Consider the following 16,874-nt stretch of genomic DNA (forward strand, 5'->3'; position numbering starts at 1 on the left):
GACAACTATCTGGCCAACTGATTGGGAGAGATCCATATTTGTGCCCATTCCAAAGAGAGGTGGCCGAATGGAATGTGGAAATCATCGGACAATATCTTTGATATCCCATGCAAGCAAAGTTTTACTAAAGGTAATACAGAAATGGCTGCAAGCATACATTGACAGAGAACTTTCAGAGGTTCAAGGCAGATTCAGAAGAGGATGTGGAATGAGGGATATAATTGCTGATGTCTGATGGATCTTGGCTGAAAGCAGAAAATTCCAGAAAGATGTTTATCTGTGCTTTATTGACTACGCAAAGACTTTAGATTGTGTGGATCATGACAAACTATGGACAACATTGTGAAGTATGAGTATTACTGAACATTTAATTGTGCTCATGAGGAATCTGTAGACAGAGCAAGAGGCAGCTATTCGAACAGAACATGGGAACACTGAATGGTTTAAAATTAAAAAAGATGTGTGACAGGGTTGTATTCTTTCACCTTAATTCAACCTGTATGCTGAGCATATAATCTGAGAATCTGGGTTATCTGAAGAAAAATGTGGCATCAGGATTGGAAGAAGACTCATTAACAACCTGAGATATGCAGATGATACAACCTTGCTTGCTGAAAGTGAAGAGGACTTAAAATACCAATGAAGATCAAAGACTCGAGTTTTCAGTATGGATTGCATCTCAATGTGAAGAAAACTGGACCAATAAGTAACATTCTTATCAATGGAGAAATGATTGAAGTTGTCAAGGATTTCGTTCTTCTTGGATCAACTATCTACACTCATGGAAGCAGCAGTCAAGAAATCAAACGACGTATTGCATTGGGCAAATCTGCTGCACAAGACCTTTTTACAGTGTTGAAGAGCAAAGATGTCAGCTTGAGGACTAAGGTGCGCCTGAAGCAAGCCATGGTATTTTCAATAACCTCATAAGCATGTGAAATCTGAACAGTGAATAAGAAAAACCATACAAGAATTGATGCTTTTGAATTACGGTGTTGGAGGAGAATATTGTAGGTACCATGGGCTGCCAAAAGAACCAACAGAGCTGTGTTGGAAGAAGTGCAACCAGAGTGCTCTTTAGAGGCCAGGATGGCCCAACTTCATCTTTCATACTTCTGGCATATTGTCAGGAGGGACCAGTTCCTGGGAAGAATATCATGTTTGGTAAGGTGGAGGGTCAAAGAAAAAGAGGAAACCCCCAGTGAGATGGATTGGCAAAGTGGCAGCATCAGTGGGCTCAAGAATGGCAACAATTGTGAGGTGGGATTAGGACCAGGCAGTGTTTCCTTCTGTTGTGTATAGGGTCACTATGAGTTGATACTGACTTGATAGCACCTAACAACAACAAGAAGAAATTAATGTGAAAGTTGGGCAATGAATAAGGAGACGGTAGAAGAACTCATACCTTTGAATTATGGTTTTGGAGAAGAATATTAAAAAATACCATGGACTGCTAGAACAATTAGAGTTGTCTTTGAAGAAGTGCAGCCAGAATGTTCATTAGAAATGGGGATAACAAGATTTTGTCTTTCATACTTTGGATATGTTATCAGGAGGGACCAGTCCTTGGAGAAGGACATCATGCTTGGTAAAGTGGAGGGTCAACAAAAAAGAGGAAGACACTCAATGAAATGAATTGACACAGTGGCAACAATAATGGGTACGAATGTCAGAACAGTTATTGAGGATCACACAGGACTGAGCAGTGTTTCCTTCTGTTTTGCAAGATGCAATGAATACACAGTTACTGTGCCAAAAAGAAATGGTTGATGTTCAACTATTTCAAGAGGTAGCATATGATCAAGAACTGATGGTACTAAAGGAAGAAGTCATAGGCTTGCTACGAGTCAGAGTGACTCAATGGCACCTACCAGCAACAACTACAACTAACTGAAAAGTTCGCAGCTTAAATCCATCAAACAGAAGAAAGCCTGAGGAAGAAAGGCCTGGCAATCTACATTTGTAATATTGTTGTTGTTATTACGTGCCGTCAAGTCATATCCGACCTACAGCGACCCTGTACAGGGTTTCTGAGGCTGTAAATCTTTACCGGGAGCAGAACACCTCATCTTTCTCCCGCGGAGCGGCTGATAGTTTCGTACTGCTGGCCTTAGGTTCACAGCCCGATTCGTAACCACTATGCTACATTACAGCAATGAAAATCCTTTCAGTTTTATTCTGAAACACATACGGTCACCGCAAATTGGACTTGGTGGCAATGATTTTTTTGTTTTGTTTTGTTTTGGTACACACACAGAGGTTTGGGGAACTAACTGGTCAAGGGTAACTTTCCCTAGTCTGATGAAAATATCCCTGGCTGTTAATTTAAATCCAGCTTTTTTTCTGTCCCATGTTCATCATCACCAGAAGAGAGAAATTGAGGCCATTTTTTATATTATATAAATTCACATAAAACTTTTTGGTTTATCTACATCACTGTTTCCTTCACTGTCAGTTATTTGAAGATATTAAAGGGGTTGTTGTTGTTGTTGTTGTTAAGTGCCAATGAGTCAGTTCGGACCCATAGCAACCCTGCATAGGGTTTCCGAGCAGCAGATGGTGAGTTTGAACTGCCGACCTTGTGGTTCAAACCGACTTTGTAGTCCAGTGCCTTAACCCACAATGCCAGGACTCCATTCGAGGAGTGTGCGTACAAAAAGCATGAGCCATTTAAGTTAGAAAAGCGGCAACATTTTTTAATAGTAAAATTGTGACGTTAAGTAATTAGTGTTTGAAATTTATTTTAATAGTAGGACATACTCAATAATGAAAACTTGGAAAATCTAGAAAAGTAGGAAGAAGAATCACCTATGACCCAAATCATATATGGTTGACAGTTTGGTGCATTTCCTTCTAAATTTATTTTTTATTCTAAGTTTTATTTAGATTTTTGTTTGTTGTAGATTGTTCTGCCCACGTTGGGTACATAAATATGTAAACATCATGACTGTATAATATTTTAATCAATGTATCAACCTTTATTTAACCCTTTCCCTAAAGTAAGAGTTTTGGGATATTCCTCACTCTGAAATATTTAACAATGTGCAATATATGTATTTGCATGAAGTCTTATCCTATATTCACATTTATTTCCATAGTAGAGATTACTGGAAATGGGTTTGTTGAATCAAAGGGTATAAATAATTTTGAAGATCCTGATACATATTACTTAACGTTCTTGTCCTTATTCAAATGATTCCAGGCTACAGAAAAAGGAAAAACAAAGTGAGTAAGATAAATTTGGCCCAATTAAAGGTACATAATTCAGGCAGAAAATTCAATATGTAGTTTACATTCAACACAAGATAGAATAGAAAATATCTACTTGAAACTACTAGAAAAGTTATTATACATTTATGATGTTAAACAAAGATATATACTATCATGCTCATGACTTACCTGGATTTACTCAACAGGTTTGGTAGTTTCAACCAAAACTAAATTAACAGTATTTTAGCAGATTATGTAGCAGTAGTTTCAGTAGGATAAAATTAGGATATATTTTGCCTCTTCATCAAATTTACTCACTAATGCATTCAGTAGAAAGAAGGATCATTATTGGAATGCAGCAGGATTTAAAACAGAAACTCAAAGGTACCTAAGAACAACAACTTTCAATGCGCTAAGATTCCATGCATCCAACCTGGATCATAAAATTTGATAAACAGGTCATTTCTTGATAAATAGTTAGACTTCTTCGTGATTTTGGGTTATTTCTACACAGAACACAGAAATGTGGCTTATTTAAAACCATTGTACTGTTTCACAATATAAGACAAAGTATAGATTTTACAACTATTCAGTTGATTCAACCCATATAGGCAAGTCAACAGACACATTGGGATACCAGAGAAAACATTGAGCTTGAGTAAAGATGAGGGCAGTAAGGATGGAAAAAAAAAAAAAATAAATTATGGAATGCTAGAAATTTTAAAAGAAAACATTCAACAAGATTCACTGAATCCTTGGAATTAAGGGCAAATGGGAGGAGGTACAAGTGCCAGTGAGGATCTGTTACCTGGATGATGACTGAGTAGGTGCCACACAGTATCTTGAATAGTTGAATGACTATTCTGATGAGGCAGACAATCACTTGAAGCCCACTGAGGGCTATGAGAATGGAAAATAAAATGATGTTCCACTCCACTATGTTTGGAGGTTCCAGGCACTGAACCCATGTGCTGGAATCTGTAAGGAAACTGTCAGAGAGGAAGGAAATGGTCAGTAACACCTATGACCCAGTCTATATTTGGTATATGAAAGATGGAAGGTGACCACAGATATGTTCATGAAATTAACATATGTTTATGAAATTAAGGAGTCCTAGTGTGACGCTGTTGTTAAGTGTCGTTGAGTCAGTTCTGACCCAAAGTGACCCTGTATACGGTTTCCAAGGAGCGGCTGGTGAGCTTGAACCATGAATTTTGTGGTTCAAATGACTTTGCAGTCCAGCGCATTAGCCCCCAGTGCCACACATAAGGTCACTATGAGTTGGTACTGACTCAATGTCACCTAATAACAACAACAACAAGTGTGACACTTTAGGATAAGTATGGACTTCAAGGAAGATAGCCACAGATATTTTCATGTTTATGAAATGAAGGAGTCCTAGTGTGGCGCTGTGAGTTAATGCGCCAGACTGCAAGGCCGTTTGAACTGCAAGGTCAGCGGTTCAAGCTCACCAGCTGCTCTTTGGAAACCCTATACAGGGTCACTATGGGTCGGAATCGATTTGATGGCACTTAACAACAACAAGTGTGTCGCTGTAGGATAAGTAAGGACAGCAAAGTTGGTGGTTCAAACTCACCAACTGCTCCTTGGAAACCATATACAGGGTCGCTATGAGTTGGAACTGACTTGACAGCACTTAGCAACAACATGAAATCAATAATATGATTAAAATATATCACAATATTGAATATGAATCAATATATTTTAATAATCATTCTTATACATATATTGAATTTGTTGTATGTATAGATAGCATTGAGCAGGCACTTAGTTTATTATGACCATGGAACCTGCCCTAGAAAGAACTCCAGTTTGATGAGAAATCAAGACTCACACTGAAGATTTCAACAGCATGGTAAGCCAGCACATGTCAAGAGCAGGTGAGACAAAGAGTGCCTTTTTATAGCAGTGCAGAAGTTGGTCTGGTCTGTCAGGGATGGGTTTGAGCTTGCTGTGTTGGATGTAAAATCATACATTCAGCAAAATAACAAAGAGAAATTCTACTTGAGATTTCCTGGATTCTGTACCAAACCCATTTAGAACAGTGGTTTCCAAACTTGAGCATACATAAGAATTACCTGGGAGCCTTGTTAAAACATAGAATGTAGTGCTCTACCCCAGAGCTAGTGATTCAGCAGGTCCAGTTGAGTCTTAAGAATTCCCATTTCTAACAAACTCCCAGGTGGTGCTGATGTTGCTGACTTGGGTCACATTTTGAGAACCTCTGCTTTAGCTGTTAAGATTTAGATAATGAAGTGGGAACCAAGTTGACTAAAAGGTTTGAATAGGATTATGAGAGATGGGAAGCCGGAATGAAACTGTTCCCAGGATAATCTTTTAACCAAACTGAATCAACCATTTTGCTCACCTTCAGACCTGCCATGGCCATTAGCACGTTTCCTAAGGGGGAAATTCTCTCTGTTTAGCTAAATTGAAATTGAAAACTGGTCTTCTCAAATCTCCACCACAAAAGCAACCAAACCTGTTTACAAGGCAGAGTTGTGTCTAAGTATCTTGAGTCAATAGCAAGATTTGTTTTTCCAGAATAGCAATATGTTATCTGAGTCCAAACAAGTGGTTCTAGTGGGGAGAGAGGGGTTATGCATCAGGATAATGCACTGGACTGCAAGATCTGAGGTTCAAATTCACCAGTCACTCCTTGGAAACACTATACAGGGTTGCTATGAGTTGAAACAGACTCAATGGCATTTAACAGCCACTACTACCAAATCCTCTTTCTTCTTTCATTTTCTTTTCTTTCATCCTCTTCCACTTCTCTGTGACTTCCTTTCTCTCTTTTTCTGTATTTTTTTATTATGCCCCAAAGGCACTCTGGTGGCACAATGCTTGAGTGCTTGACTGTTAACTGGAAGACTGGAGGGAGAAAAGACCTGGCAATCTGCTTCTGTAAAGATTTCGGTTTAGGAAACCCTGTGGGAGAGTCTTAATGCTGTCCTAAATCAGGAGCTCTGGTAGCGTAGTGGTTACGAATAGGGCTGGGAATCGCAAGGTCAGCAGTTCAAAACTACCAGCTGTTCCACAGGAGAAAAATTGGGGCTTTCTGCTCCCATAAAGATTTATAGCCTCGGAAACCCTGTACAGGGTCACTATGAGTCGGAACTGACTCCACGGCACATAACAACAACAACATAGGGCTGTTATGAATAAGAATCAACTTGATGCCACACACCAACAACAATGCATGCTCCAGGACACTCAGAGGCACTCTGAGACTGTCTTAATATTGGGGAATGGTCTTCACATTGAATGTGGAGTCCAAACTTCTAGATTTGTATGATTTGGGGGAAGGGACTTTACCACTCTGACCTTAAGAGTCTTACCTGATCAATGGAAATTAAAAGATCTAACCCAAGTATTATTGTGAAAATTTGGTGAGATATATGTAAAAATGCTTTGGAATTTGTAAAGTATAATTGTTGTTGCTAAGTGCTGTCGAGTGGGTTCTGACTCATAGTAACCCTGTTTAGGTTTCCAAGGCATGACTTCTGGGTTTGAACCTTGTGGTTAGCAGATACATGTATGATTTTCTGTCATGATTTCCCCAGACCTATCTTTATACTCTCTTATGCCCCTGACTTCATCCCAAGTCTTCAGGGCAGCTTCTTCCCTGAGCCCCCAACCTTAGACTGCTTCGTGGTCCACAGTTCATCCAATACTTTAAAACAAGATGACACGCAAGGTTTCTGTTGGTCTCTCAGATTATAGTACTATTTATTTTTCTTGTAAATGCAAACTATGGAGAGTTATAAATGGGCTAGGAAGGTCTGGTAGAAATAGGAAAGCTTAGCCAGACTCCCACTCCATATATAGCTCCATCACAGCACTTACTGCATCAAGTTATAATTCTCTAACTGTATCTATTTCCTCAGTGAACTCTGGTTTCTAAGAGCACTGATCATGTTTTAATCACTTCTAAAAGGTCAGATCTAAGACCTAAGGCAGTATATTGTAAAGATCAACAAGTGCTTGTTTAATGAACAATGAAATTGGAATCCATACCAGTCATCATGCCAGTGGTTGAAGCTGTTGGTCACCTGGAAGATCACAATGTGGCATAAAGGAATGTGAAGAACAGTGAGGTTAATAATAAAATCTGACACATTTGGGATGTTTATTTATTCTCATTTTGTTTTAATTCTCGACTTTGTGAGGTGGAAATTATTTTTATTACCAATTTATAGAAATTTAGGAGTCCTGGTATAGTGCTGTGGGTTAATGCGCCATATTGCAAAGCTGTTTGAACTGCAAGGTCAGTGGTTCAAGCTCACCAGCTGCTCCTCGGAAACCCTATACAGGGTCGCTATGGGTCAGAACCGACTCGATGGCACAACAACAACAGAGATCTTATAGTTTATACTTCACAACAACAACAGAGATCTTATAGTTTATAAAGCTATGTCGCTTGAACCAAATCCACAATCATCTAAGACCAAGGACATGGTCACTGTGAGACTTTCATCTCAACAGCATGTTCTGCTAGATTTATGTGAGTTCCTAGAGGACAGGAACTTATATAGTGTGTCTTTGATTCTTTAGCACCTAGTCCAAGGCCTGAACATGGCAGGTTATTGTTGTTGTCAAGTGCTGTCCAGTCATTTCTGCCTCATGGCTTTGGGGTGGGGAAAAATTAAGGGCCTAATGATATAAAAACTTTACGTCTTCTGTATCTAGGTGGTGCAAACAGTTTGTGTAACTGAAAGGTTGGTGTTTCAAATCCACCCCGTGACACAACAACAACAACAAAAAAAATTGACAAAAATTCCGGCTATTGGAAACTTTAAGGTGCAGTTCTATTCTGAAACATGTGGGGTTTCCATGAGTCCTAATTAGCTTGATGGCAACAGGTTTCGCTGTTTTTGAACGGGAGTTTCTACATAAGAGTCCTATTTTTGGAGGCCCTTCTAATCTGACCTGTGAGTGTTCAAAAGGGCCTGAGGTTACGTCAAGGCTATCCTGAAATGCAGAGAACTCTGCTCTCTAAAAGATGTCATACCACATGGCATCTGTGGAATCTTGAGGATGAAGGCAGTTGTGTGTCACAGAATCAGTTCTGCTGTGCAGGTCTAGGTGAGTATACAAGACCTTAAATAAACATGGGTCTTGAATGGGAGAGCTAATCCTGGAAATTTGAAAAGAAAATGTAATGCCCCAGTAAAGGGCATAAACAGAGACTTCTGCATCTCATTCCAATAGATAAGATAGAGAGAGAGTCAAAGGACTTCTCCTGAGTGTCTGTTTGAGTTGTCTCTACATGGCAGTGACCAAACAAACCAGCACAACGTCAGTGTGGAGGCCTTCTGCGATGCAGGATGGGGTCTCTGGACAACTGACTCAATGACCAGCCTTCTGAACAAGACTACCTCCTTAGACATATTTTGGGAATTTGCTAGATAAGCTTTTGGCTCCTTTCACAACTCCTGCATCTAGTTAAATCTCTGTTTTCTGCCCGGTTCTCTCTATCTAGCTTTGCTGGGACAGCCCCCATTGTCACCAATCCAGGTGCTTCTCTTCCAATCAAGTCCCTTCACAGGTGTAACAAACATCCTTCCCAACCTGACCACAAAACCCCATTCCATCATCTACTCTCTGGACAGGGGTGACTGGAGGCCAGTGACACAATAAGAAGATCTTCAGACAAAACACCTCCACCAGAAAGTCACTGTAGATGCCACATTAGGAAGGAAGGAGAGGTGCAAAGAATTCATCCACCCTTTCCTTCAACTCACATTCATTCATATTCCTTTTCAAGGGAATACAAAATCCAGTGTTCAGCCCCCATCGCAAGATTTAATACTATAGATCAATATGTCCAATTAGTCAGGAACTGTGAAGACTTAGTTGTTAGAACCACTCAAACCCCAGGCTCAGCTGTTGTCAGACCACAATAATCATCAAGGCCTAGACTAAAGTATGGGAGAAATATTTCATTTATTTAGATATTTCCATGACTGTCTCAAAATGTTGGATGGACATGGCATTAAAGGACTGGAGAGAAAGCATCTAAGCAAAGATCTATGTAGGGGGGAAAAAAAATCAGACTAGATGTTAGTAAACTAATAAGAAAATTCATTTAGCCACCTTGAACCCCAAAGTAATAGTGGGAAATGAGCTTGAGTGTGAGGTCAGATGTTTCTGACTTTCTGACGTCCTTGATTTGGGGAATTACTACTTACCGTCCTGCGGTGCCTTCAAAGGCGTAAGTCCAGCCTTTGAGAGTACGACAGTATGGGCCCTGGACAAGGCCCAAAGCAGATATGACCAGGCAATATCCAGAGAAAGCAATTCCCAGAGTGGAAAAGATAATCGACAGCATTGTCTAAATTAAACATGGAAAAATGGTTAATGCCATAAGTGGATAAATGAGTTGATAGATACATTGCTCTATTTACCCAAGACTGCTATAGGCTATATTATACCAAATTCCCAATAAAATTGGAAAAAGTTTACTCCAAACACATCTGATAACAAAAATAATTTCTTAACTGACTTATTCTTCGCCATCATGTAGAGGAAACTAGACAACTTACTAAATTTCTTATTCTTGTTTGGGATTTTTGTGTTATCAACATACAGCCAGTTAATAATGATTATTTCTTACATAAATGAAGGAATATGAACAGGTCATATTATAGGTCATTTTCCAGGGAGAGTAGATTCTCTGTATTACTCTCATGATCCTTGTTTTATTTTTTCCTGAAAAGAGGAATTTGACATAACTTCCTATAATATGTGAGCTGTTAGCCTAGATATCCGTGTTCATGTTTATGTTGATTTTCATATTCAAGTGAAGATGGGGTTGATGGGAAGGAGAGGGTTTGAAGATGGGGTTGATGGGAAGGAGGGGGTTTTCATCTGAGTAAAGAATATGAGCGATGTTCAGGGGCAGAGCGGCTTACAGTTCTGAGGCAGTAAGCAGAAGGATCCAATCTAGTAAGTGTCCACACAGAAATGAGTAAAGAAACAATGAAAACAGTCCTTGAGAAGCTTATAAGGAGAGTGCAGTTTATAAAGGCCAGTGCAAATCTGGGTGGAAATGGGCTGAATGGCAGAACAAGGAGGTTGGCCTTCATCCTCCAGGGCAAGGTGTTTTCCTCAACCTTTTACTACAAAAAAAAAAAAAAAAATCACAAATTTTTTAAATAATTGAAAGTATAGTATGAGTACTTATGTGGCACCAGGAATCCTGGTGTGGCACTGAGGGTTAATGCGCTGGACTGCAAAGTTGGTTCAAATCACAAGGTTGGTGGTTCAAGCTCACCAGCCACTCCTTGGAAATCCTATACAGAGTCTCTATTGGTCAGAATCGACTTGACGGCACTTAACAACAACAACATGTGACACCATAAGATAAGCACTCGACCTCAAGGACAGTTTGAAAGGCAAGGTCGGTGGTTTTATATCACCAGCCACTCCTTGGAAACCGCATACAGGGTTGCTATGAGTAGAAACCTACTCAACAGCATTTAACAGCAGCAACATATACCTTTTACCTAGAATCACCTATTGTTAATATTTTGAAATATTTGCTGTCTTTATAAACACATTTATTTGATTATATATTTCTGTTTCTGAACTATTTGAAAGTAAGTGGTGTGCAGATATCAAGAAATTTCACCCCTAAATACATCTGGCACTTTTCCTCTAAGAATAAAGATATTTTCTATATAACCATAATACTTTTTCATACTAAAGAAATGTAACTATAATTTTATTATATGATCTGACATTTATATGTAAACTGGAGTCCTGGTGTGGTGCTGTGGGTTAATGCACTGGACTGCAAAGTCAGTGGTTCAAGCTCACCAGCCACTCCTTGGAAACCCTGTGCAGGGTCACTGTGGGTCGGAACTGACTCGTCGGCACTTAACAAGAACAACAACAATATGTAAATTGGAATTCCTGGGTTGCACAAACAGTTAAGAAGTATTTGGTGGCTGCTAATCTAAAGTTGGAGTTTCAAGTCCACCACCCAAAGGCACCTAGAATGGAATGAAATCCTGGTGATGTACTTTCTGAAATGTCAGCCATTGAAAAGTTTGTGAAGCACAGTTCAATTCTGACACGCCTGGAAGTGCCATGAGTCCTTGATAACTCAATAGCAACTAGCTGATTTAATATGTAATCTACTTAAATTTCCCCAAAGGCGCTCTGGTGGCATAGTGGATACCAATTGGGCTGCTAATCTCAAGGTCAGCAGTTCAAAACTACCAGCGGTTCTGTGGGAGAAAGATGAGGCTTTCTGCTCCTGTAAAGATTTATAACCTTGGAAACCCTATGCAGGGTCGCTATGGGTCGGAATCAACTTGACAGCACTTAACAGCAACAACAATTGTCCCTAACTGCATTTTATAGGTTTTAAATAAAAACTTTCCAGGATCCAGTGAAAGTTGATGGACAAATTTGCATCTCTTTGGTCTCCTTTAATCTAGGATAGTCTGTTTGCCGTTTTGTTTTTCATTATATAACTTTTTACTTTTTGTTTTTAAGAATTCCGGGTGTTTGTCTTGTAGCATGCTCCACAGTCTGGTTTTCTTGGTTGTGTCTGCAAGTTGGATTCAGGTTAAATATTTTGACAAGAATACTAGATTAGTGAGTTGTGTACCAGGAGGCCCATTGTGCCAGCTTCTCCTGCCTTTGATGGTGATAAATTTGCTCTCTCTATTCAGGTGGTGTCTTTAAGATCTTGCCACTGTAAAAACACACTTTCCATTTTGTAATTAGTAAGAGGTTCATGGAAACATGGAATTAAAGGATAATGAAAATTTCCCACTTGTAAATAGTCTTATGAGATGATATTTTAAATCTGTGTCACATCTTGTTCCCTAACAACATTTTAAATGATGGATTTAGTGTCCATTGATGATCCTAAGATCTATTGATCATCAGTTATTACATTGGGGCCGCAATGTGCTTCTTTGCTATCTTTTTCTCTGAATTTATAAATGATCATTTTCCTGCACAGATTACCTTCCAGTTCCCATTTCTCTCTCCCCAACTTGTCTCTTTCTGTAGCATGTGGGCTCATGGATTTTCTAATTCAATGCACTGTAATCCATAACTATTATTATTCTTTCAGATGTACAGATAGTCCCAAAGTTGGTCAATGAAAATATCCTTTCAAGTCAGCTCCTGTGCATTTTGCCATGTCCCCATTATTCTTTGAATACTTCCTTGTTGTCTGTCACAGCTATCTCCAGCTTCCTTTGAACTGCCTGCCCCAGATCTAAATTCAGTGTTTTGTTTTGTTTTTTCTCCAAAAGAAGCCACCAAGTAATTGGTTTTTGAACAAGGAGATAACATGAACAGTACATGCTTTAAAAGATTGCTCTGGAAGTAGTGTGCATACATACTGGAAATGAGAGTCCAAAGGTAAAGATTCCATGTGGGGGCAACCTCAGGTCAAGGTGATAAAGACATGTACTGGAGTGAGCGAAGTAGTAAGAGAAAGTGAAAAGAGACATTCAAGAGGAACTGCAAAGCTGGAGATGGGCTTTTAAAAAAAGCTCAAATTTGGGGCTTAGCTGAAAAGGAGCTAGGCTAAGGATGCCGAGAGGAATAGCTTGATTTGGGAGGAAGATAAATTCAGTGTTGGAAATGTTGATGTTAAGGTAAGACTAGGATAACCAAACAGAAATGTGAGATAGTTAGTTGATGATAAATTCAAGAACCAAGACTGGGAAAAGAGACAATAAATCTGATCACAGGAGTAAAAATTGATATTAATTTTTTAATTGGTATTTTCACATATCATTAAAAGCTCTTTGAAATGATATTTCTCAGGTTGATTTTATAGTTTTTTTCTCCCTCATGGGAATAGATAAAGAGGACTACATTATTATTATTACTTTTACAGCAGATTTCTGGATCCAAAAAATACAACGCAAACAAGTTGAGGTCAGATTGATTTTGACTCACAGTGACCTCAGTGTTAGTTACACTTTAAAAAAATTTTTGCCTATTCACCAATGCCAACTTCAACAAAGGAAGAAGGATGTTATAAAAAAAGATTGTTTACCTTGTTTACCACATGTGTCCTTAAGGAGTTCACTAGGAAGAGCAGTGAAGAATTTCTTCACTTGAGGAAATTGACAATCACAGTATAATGTATAACACACATATATTATAGAATATAATACATGTGTATAATAATCTGAAGTCCTGGTGTGATGCTGTGGGTTAATGCTCTGGACTGCAAGCTCAATTTGAACCACAAGGTTGGTGGTTCGAGCTCAGCAGCCTCTCATCGGAAACCCTATACAGTTGGAACCAACTCAATGGCACTTAACAACAGCAACAACAATAGTATAATATATAACTCATAATACACATCACAGTCTAATAAGTGGACACCACTGCCCAAAAGAGGCAGCCTCAAAATAAAGTTGAAACAAGAACCTCTCTGAGTCAGTTGCATTTTCTGTAAAATGTAAAGATATAGATGAGACTAGAACGTACCCACTATGGCTGTTTTAGTAGTAAAGAAGACAATGATGTACAAATTATTTGAAAAGTATACAGAATAATCAAAATATCAGCTATTATTCCTAGTATTCTTCTTTGGTCAATCTTTGTTTTCTCAAACTTAACAAACCATAGAGTTTTGGTAGACCAGTTCCCACACAGGAATAAATGGCAACAGAGAAGTGAATTTTGCTTGACCTCAACTTCAATTTTGGAGCTTCAGAATTTGCAAACTTGGTCAAGATTCAAATTTATCCTGTAAGATGTGTATTAGTTGGTCCATACAATTTCTTGAATCAGAATTAATTTTCAACATTTTATAATTTAAAGGTTTCATATACATATTCACATTTCTTCTTACTCTTAAAAATGAAAAACTATTATCCAATGTTATCGTGATAAACATTGGCTGAACTTGAGTAGCAGCTCCCTCCCATCCTTAAATGGAAACTTTAAGGCCTAAGAGGCTCTCTTCTTTCATTTACATAACATATTTGGCTCTTGGGGGCATGTGAATTGGGACCCCCATTTTAGAACTTGCTTTGGGAAAGCCAAGAAGAGATTTCAGTTCATATTTCCTTCCACATACTTCACCCATGCAGATGTCCATTATGTCAGACAATGCGGATTATAAGACCCTGGTCGGACTCCAGACTTTTTCTAGCACACAATTGTGCTATATATATTAATAGTGAGTTCTGGTGTGGCTCTGTAGGATAAGCACTGAACTGAAAGGTCAGCTTGAACCACAAGCCCAGTTGTTCAAATTATTCAGCCACTCCTTGAAAATCCTATACACGGTAGCTTTGAATTGGAATCAGTTTAAAGGCAATTAACAACAACAGCATTTTGATTATGTATTTAGAATGGCACCCACATTTGTTCCCTGGAATTCCCCAAGTATCACAGATTGTCTGTTATCAATGCTTCCCCTAGGTAGTTTCAAAAATTCCTCCATAACTATAAGATTAGCAGCTATAGGTGAATGTCTGAGTCAATTGGGTAGAAGACACACACAGACACACACAAGGAACTAATTTAATTTTCCAAAGTCATCTAATCTAGCCGTACCATCTTGACTGCACATTAAAATCTCCTGGGGAGACTTAAAATGTATCTCTAGCCAGGTGTTGTACTTCAGATCCACTAAATTAACAACTCCTGAGGTAGGACCCAGGCATCCTGGTTTTCTCAAGCTCCCCAGGTGATGGCAGTGTGCAGCCACAGAGTGAAACTTGCCTCCTGGAACTCCTGGGAAACCCCCTCTGAGTTAGCTAGTCACATGTCCTCTCTGAGCCAAGGTGCCTCACCTGTAAAATAGGAGTGCTGATAACAGAATTCACTAGATAACTAGGGAAGAACCATAAACGTGAGAAATTATGACAACAATGAGTAAGAAGAGAAGTAGAAAGATGACAATAGCAATGTAGGAATCCCCTGTCTACCTGGTTAGCACAGGCTTAAAAGATTGGTTGTATTATTCTCCCTTGATTCTATTTTAACTTTTTCAAATTTCAATTAAAAAAATGTACATTAATATGCACAAACCCATGGATGAACCTAAAACCATTATGCTGTGTGAAGGAATCTAGATACCGAAGACAAATAATGTATGATTCCATTTATATAAAATGCAAACTAATCTATGATGGGAGTCCTAATGTGGTGTTGTAGGATAAGAACTGGAATGCTTTATAACCACAAGGTTAGTGGTTGAAACCCACCAGTCACTCCTTGGAAACCCTATACAGGGTTGTTATGAGTTGAAACTGACTTGATGGCACTTAACAACAACAATCTATGATGACAAAAAATAGATCATTGGTTAATCTTTCAAGGGTGATCAAAATATTCTGTATGTTGATTGTGATGGTCATTTCAAGGGTGAGTGCAAAACTCATGGAATTGTATACTTTTCATGGTTATCATTTATTGTATGTAAATTACTCCTCAAAGACATTGATAAAGCAAAACATATTCTCACAGCAACCTCATTAGGAAAAACCTAATCCCAAATTTCTTGTTGCTATGGCGCTAACTCCAACTCACAACGACGCTAACAGGACTGCGTTAAACAACCCAAAGAGTTTCCAAGGCTGTAATCTTTACAATGCTGTGAGTCAGAATCCATGCATGAATCTTTTCTTTTTTCCCCCAAGGTTTTTATTGTGGATTGAGTGAAAGTTTACAGGGCAGATCATCAGTTTTACATTCAACAAATCATACACCTTGTTTCATTACAACATTCATGAATCTTTATAAGAGTAGAGTGTCACATCTTGGAGTAGCTGGTGGGTTCTAACTGCTGACCTTTAGGTTAGAGTGCTTAATCACTGTGCCACCAGGCCTCCTGGTCCATTTGGAAAGGTAGTATTAGTTTCCAATTTCTCGTGTCTTTAAATTCTGAATTAAAAAATATATATGTATCAGCAGGACAAAAGTGGAGGAAAGGCTGCTATTCAAAATGAAGGATGATCTTTGGAGTCAACACTTGAGGTTTGAATTGTTAGCGTCACTGAGGGAATACGGCATTATCAATATTTTAGTGTTTCTGAGTGAGAGGAAAGAAAGCTGAAGCCCATTCTCAAAAAAGTGATGCTCTTACCATGTACTTTTTGGTGCAATTTTCACTCTGGCAACATTTATGGTTATTTTCATTTTCCAGTACTAGAAGAACTGCTGCTACTATAAGCATCTATGGGAGGAAGGGATAAAACATCAGAAAATGAATGCTGCTTTATATTCATGTTCATAGTGAGACACTGATTCCAGAAAGCCCCTCATCCTACTCTCCCTACTCTTTCTAGTTGTGTGAATGAGAGAGACCGCCCCTTTTAAATATTGCTGAGTACTTTCTCAGTGGACTGTTATAAAGTATGCAAAATTTGGATCACAGTACTTGGGTCATAGTAAATGATGGATGTTGTTGTTGTTTATGCTTACCAGTTGACAAATGCTAATGATTAAGGAGAAGAAACACAGGAAAACCACCTTGGACAATAAAGCCTGCATTTCTTAATAACTGCATTGAGGAGGTTATGGTTAATATAAAACGAACCAGTTTCTGTTGAGTCAATTATGACGCATGGCAATCCCATGTGTGTCAGAGTAGAACTGTGCTCCACACACTTTTTGATGTTGTTGTTAGGTGCCATTGAGTC

The 16,874-nt window shown here is 38.7% G+C and overlaps 1 protein-coding gene across 1 annotated transcript in view; it reads right to left on the bottom strand.

Moving 5' to 3' along the window:
* Positions 1-3,188: 3,188 nt before the first annotated feature.
* Positions 3,189-16,874, bottom strand: part of TM4SF18 (transmembrane 4 L six family member 18) — a 17,375-nt gene continuing 3,689 nt past the window's right edge. The window contains exons 2-5 of the mRNA XM_006876361.1: positions 16,319-16,408; positions 9,426-9,568; positions 4,019-4,199; positions 3,189-3,203 (exon numbers count right to left, since the gene is read on the bottom strand). Of these exons, the coding sequence (XP_006876423.1) occupies positions 3,189-3,203; positions 4,019-4,199; positions 9,426-9,568; positions 16,319-16,408 (429 nt within the window). The remainder of the gene's footprint in view (positions 3,204-4,018; positions 4,200-9,425; positions 9,569-16,318; positions 16,409-16,874) is intronic.

The sequence above is a fragment of the Chrysochloris asiatica genome, unplaced genomic scaffold (genome assembly GCF_000296735.1).
Source record: "Chrysochloris asiatica unplaced genomic scaffold, ChrAsi1.0 scaffold00376, whole genome shotgun sequence".
Lineage (NCBI taxonomy): Eukaryota > Metazoa > Chordata > Mammalia > Afrosoricida > Chrysochloridae > Chrysochloris > Chrysochloris asiatica.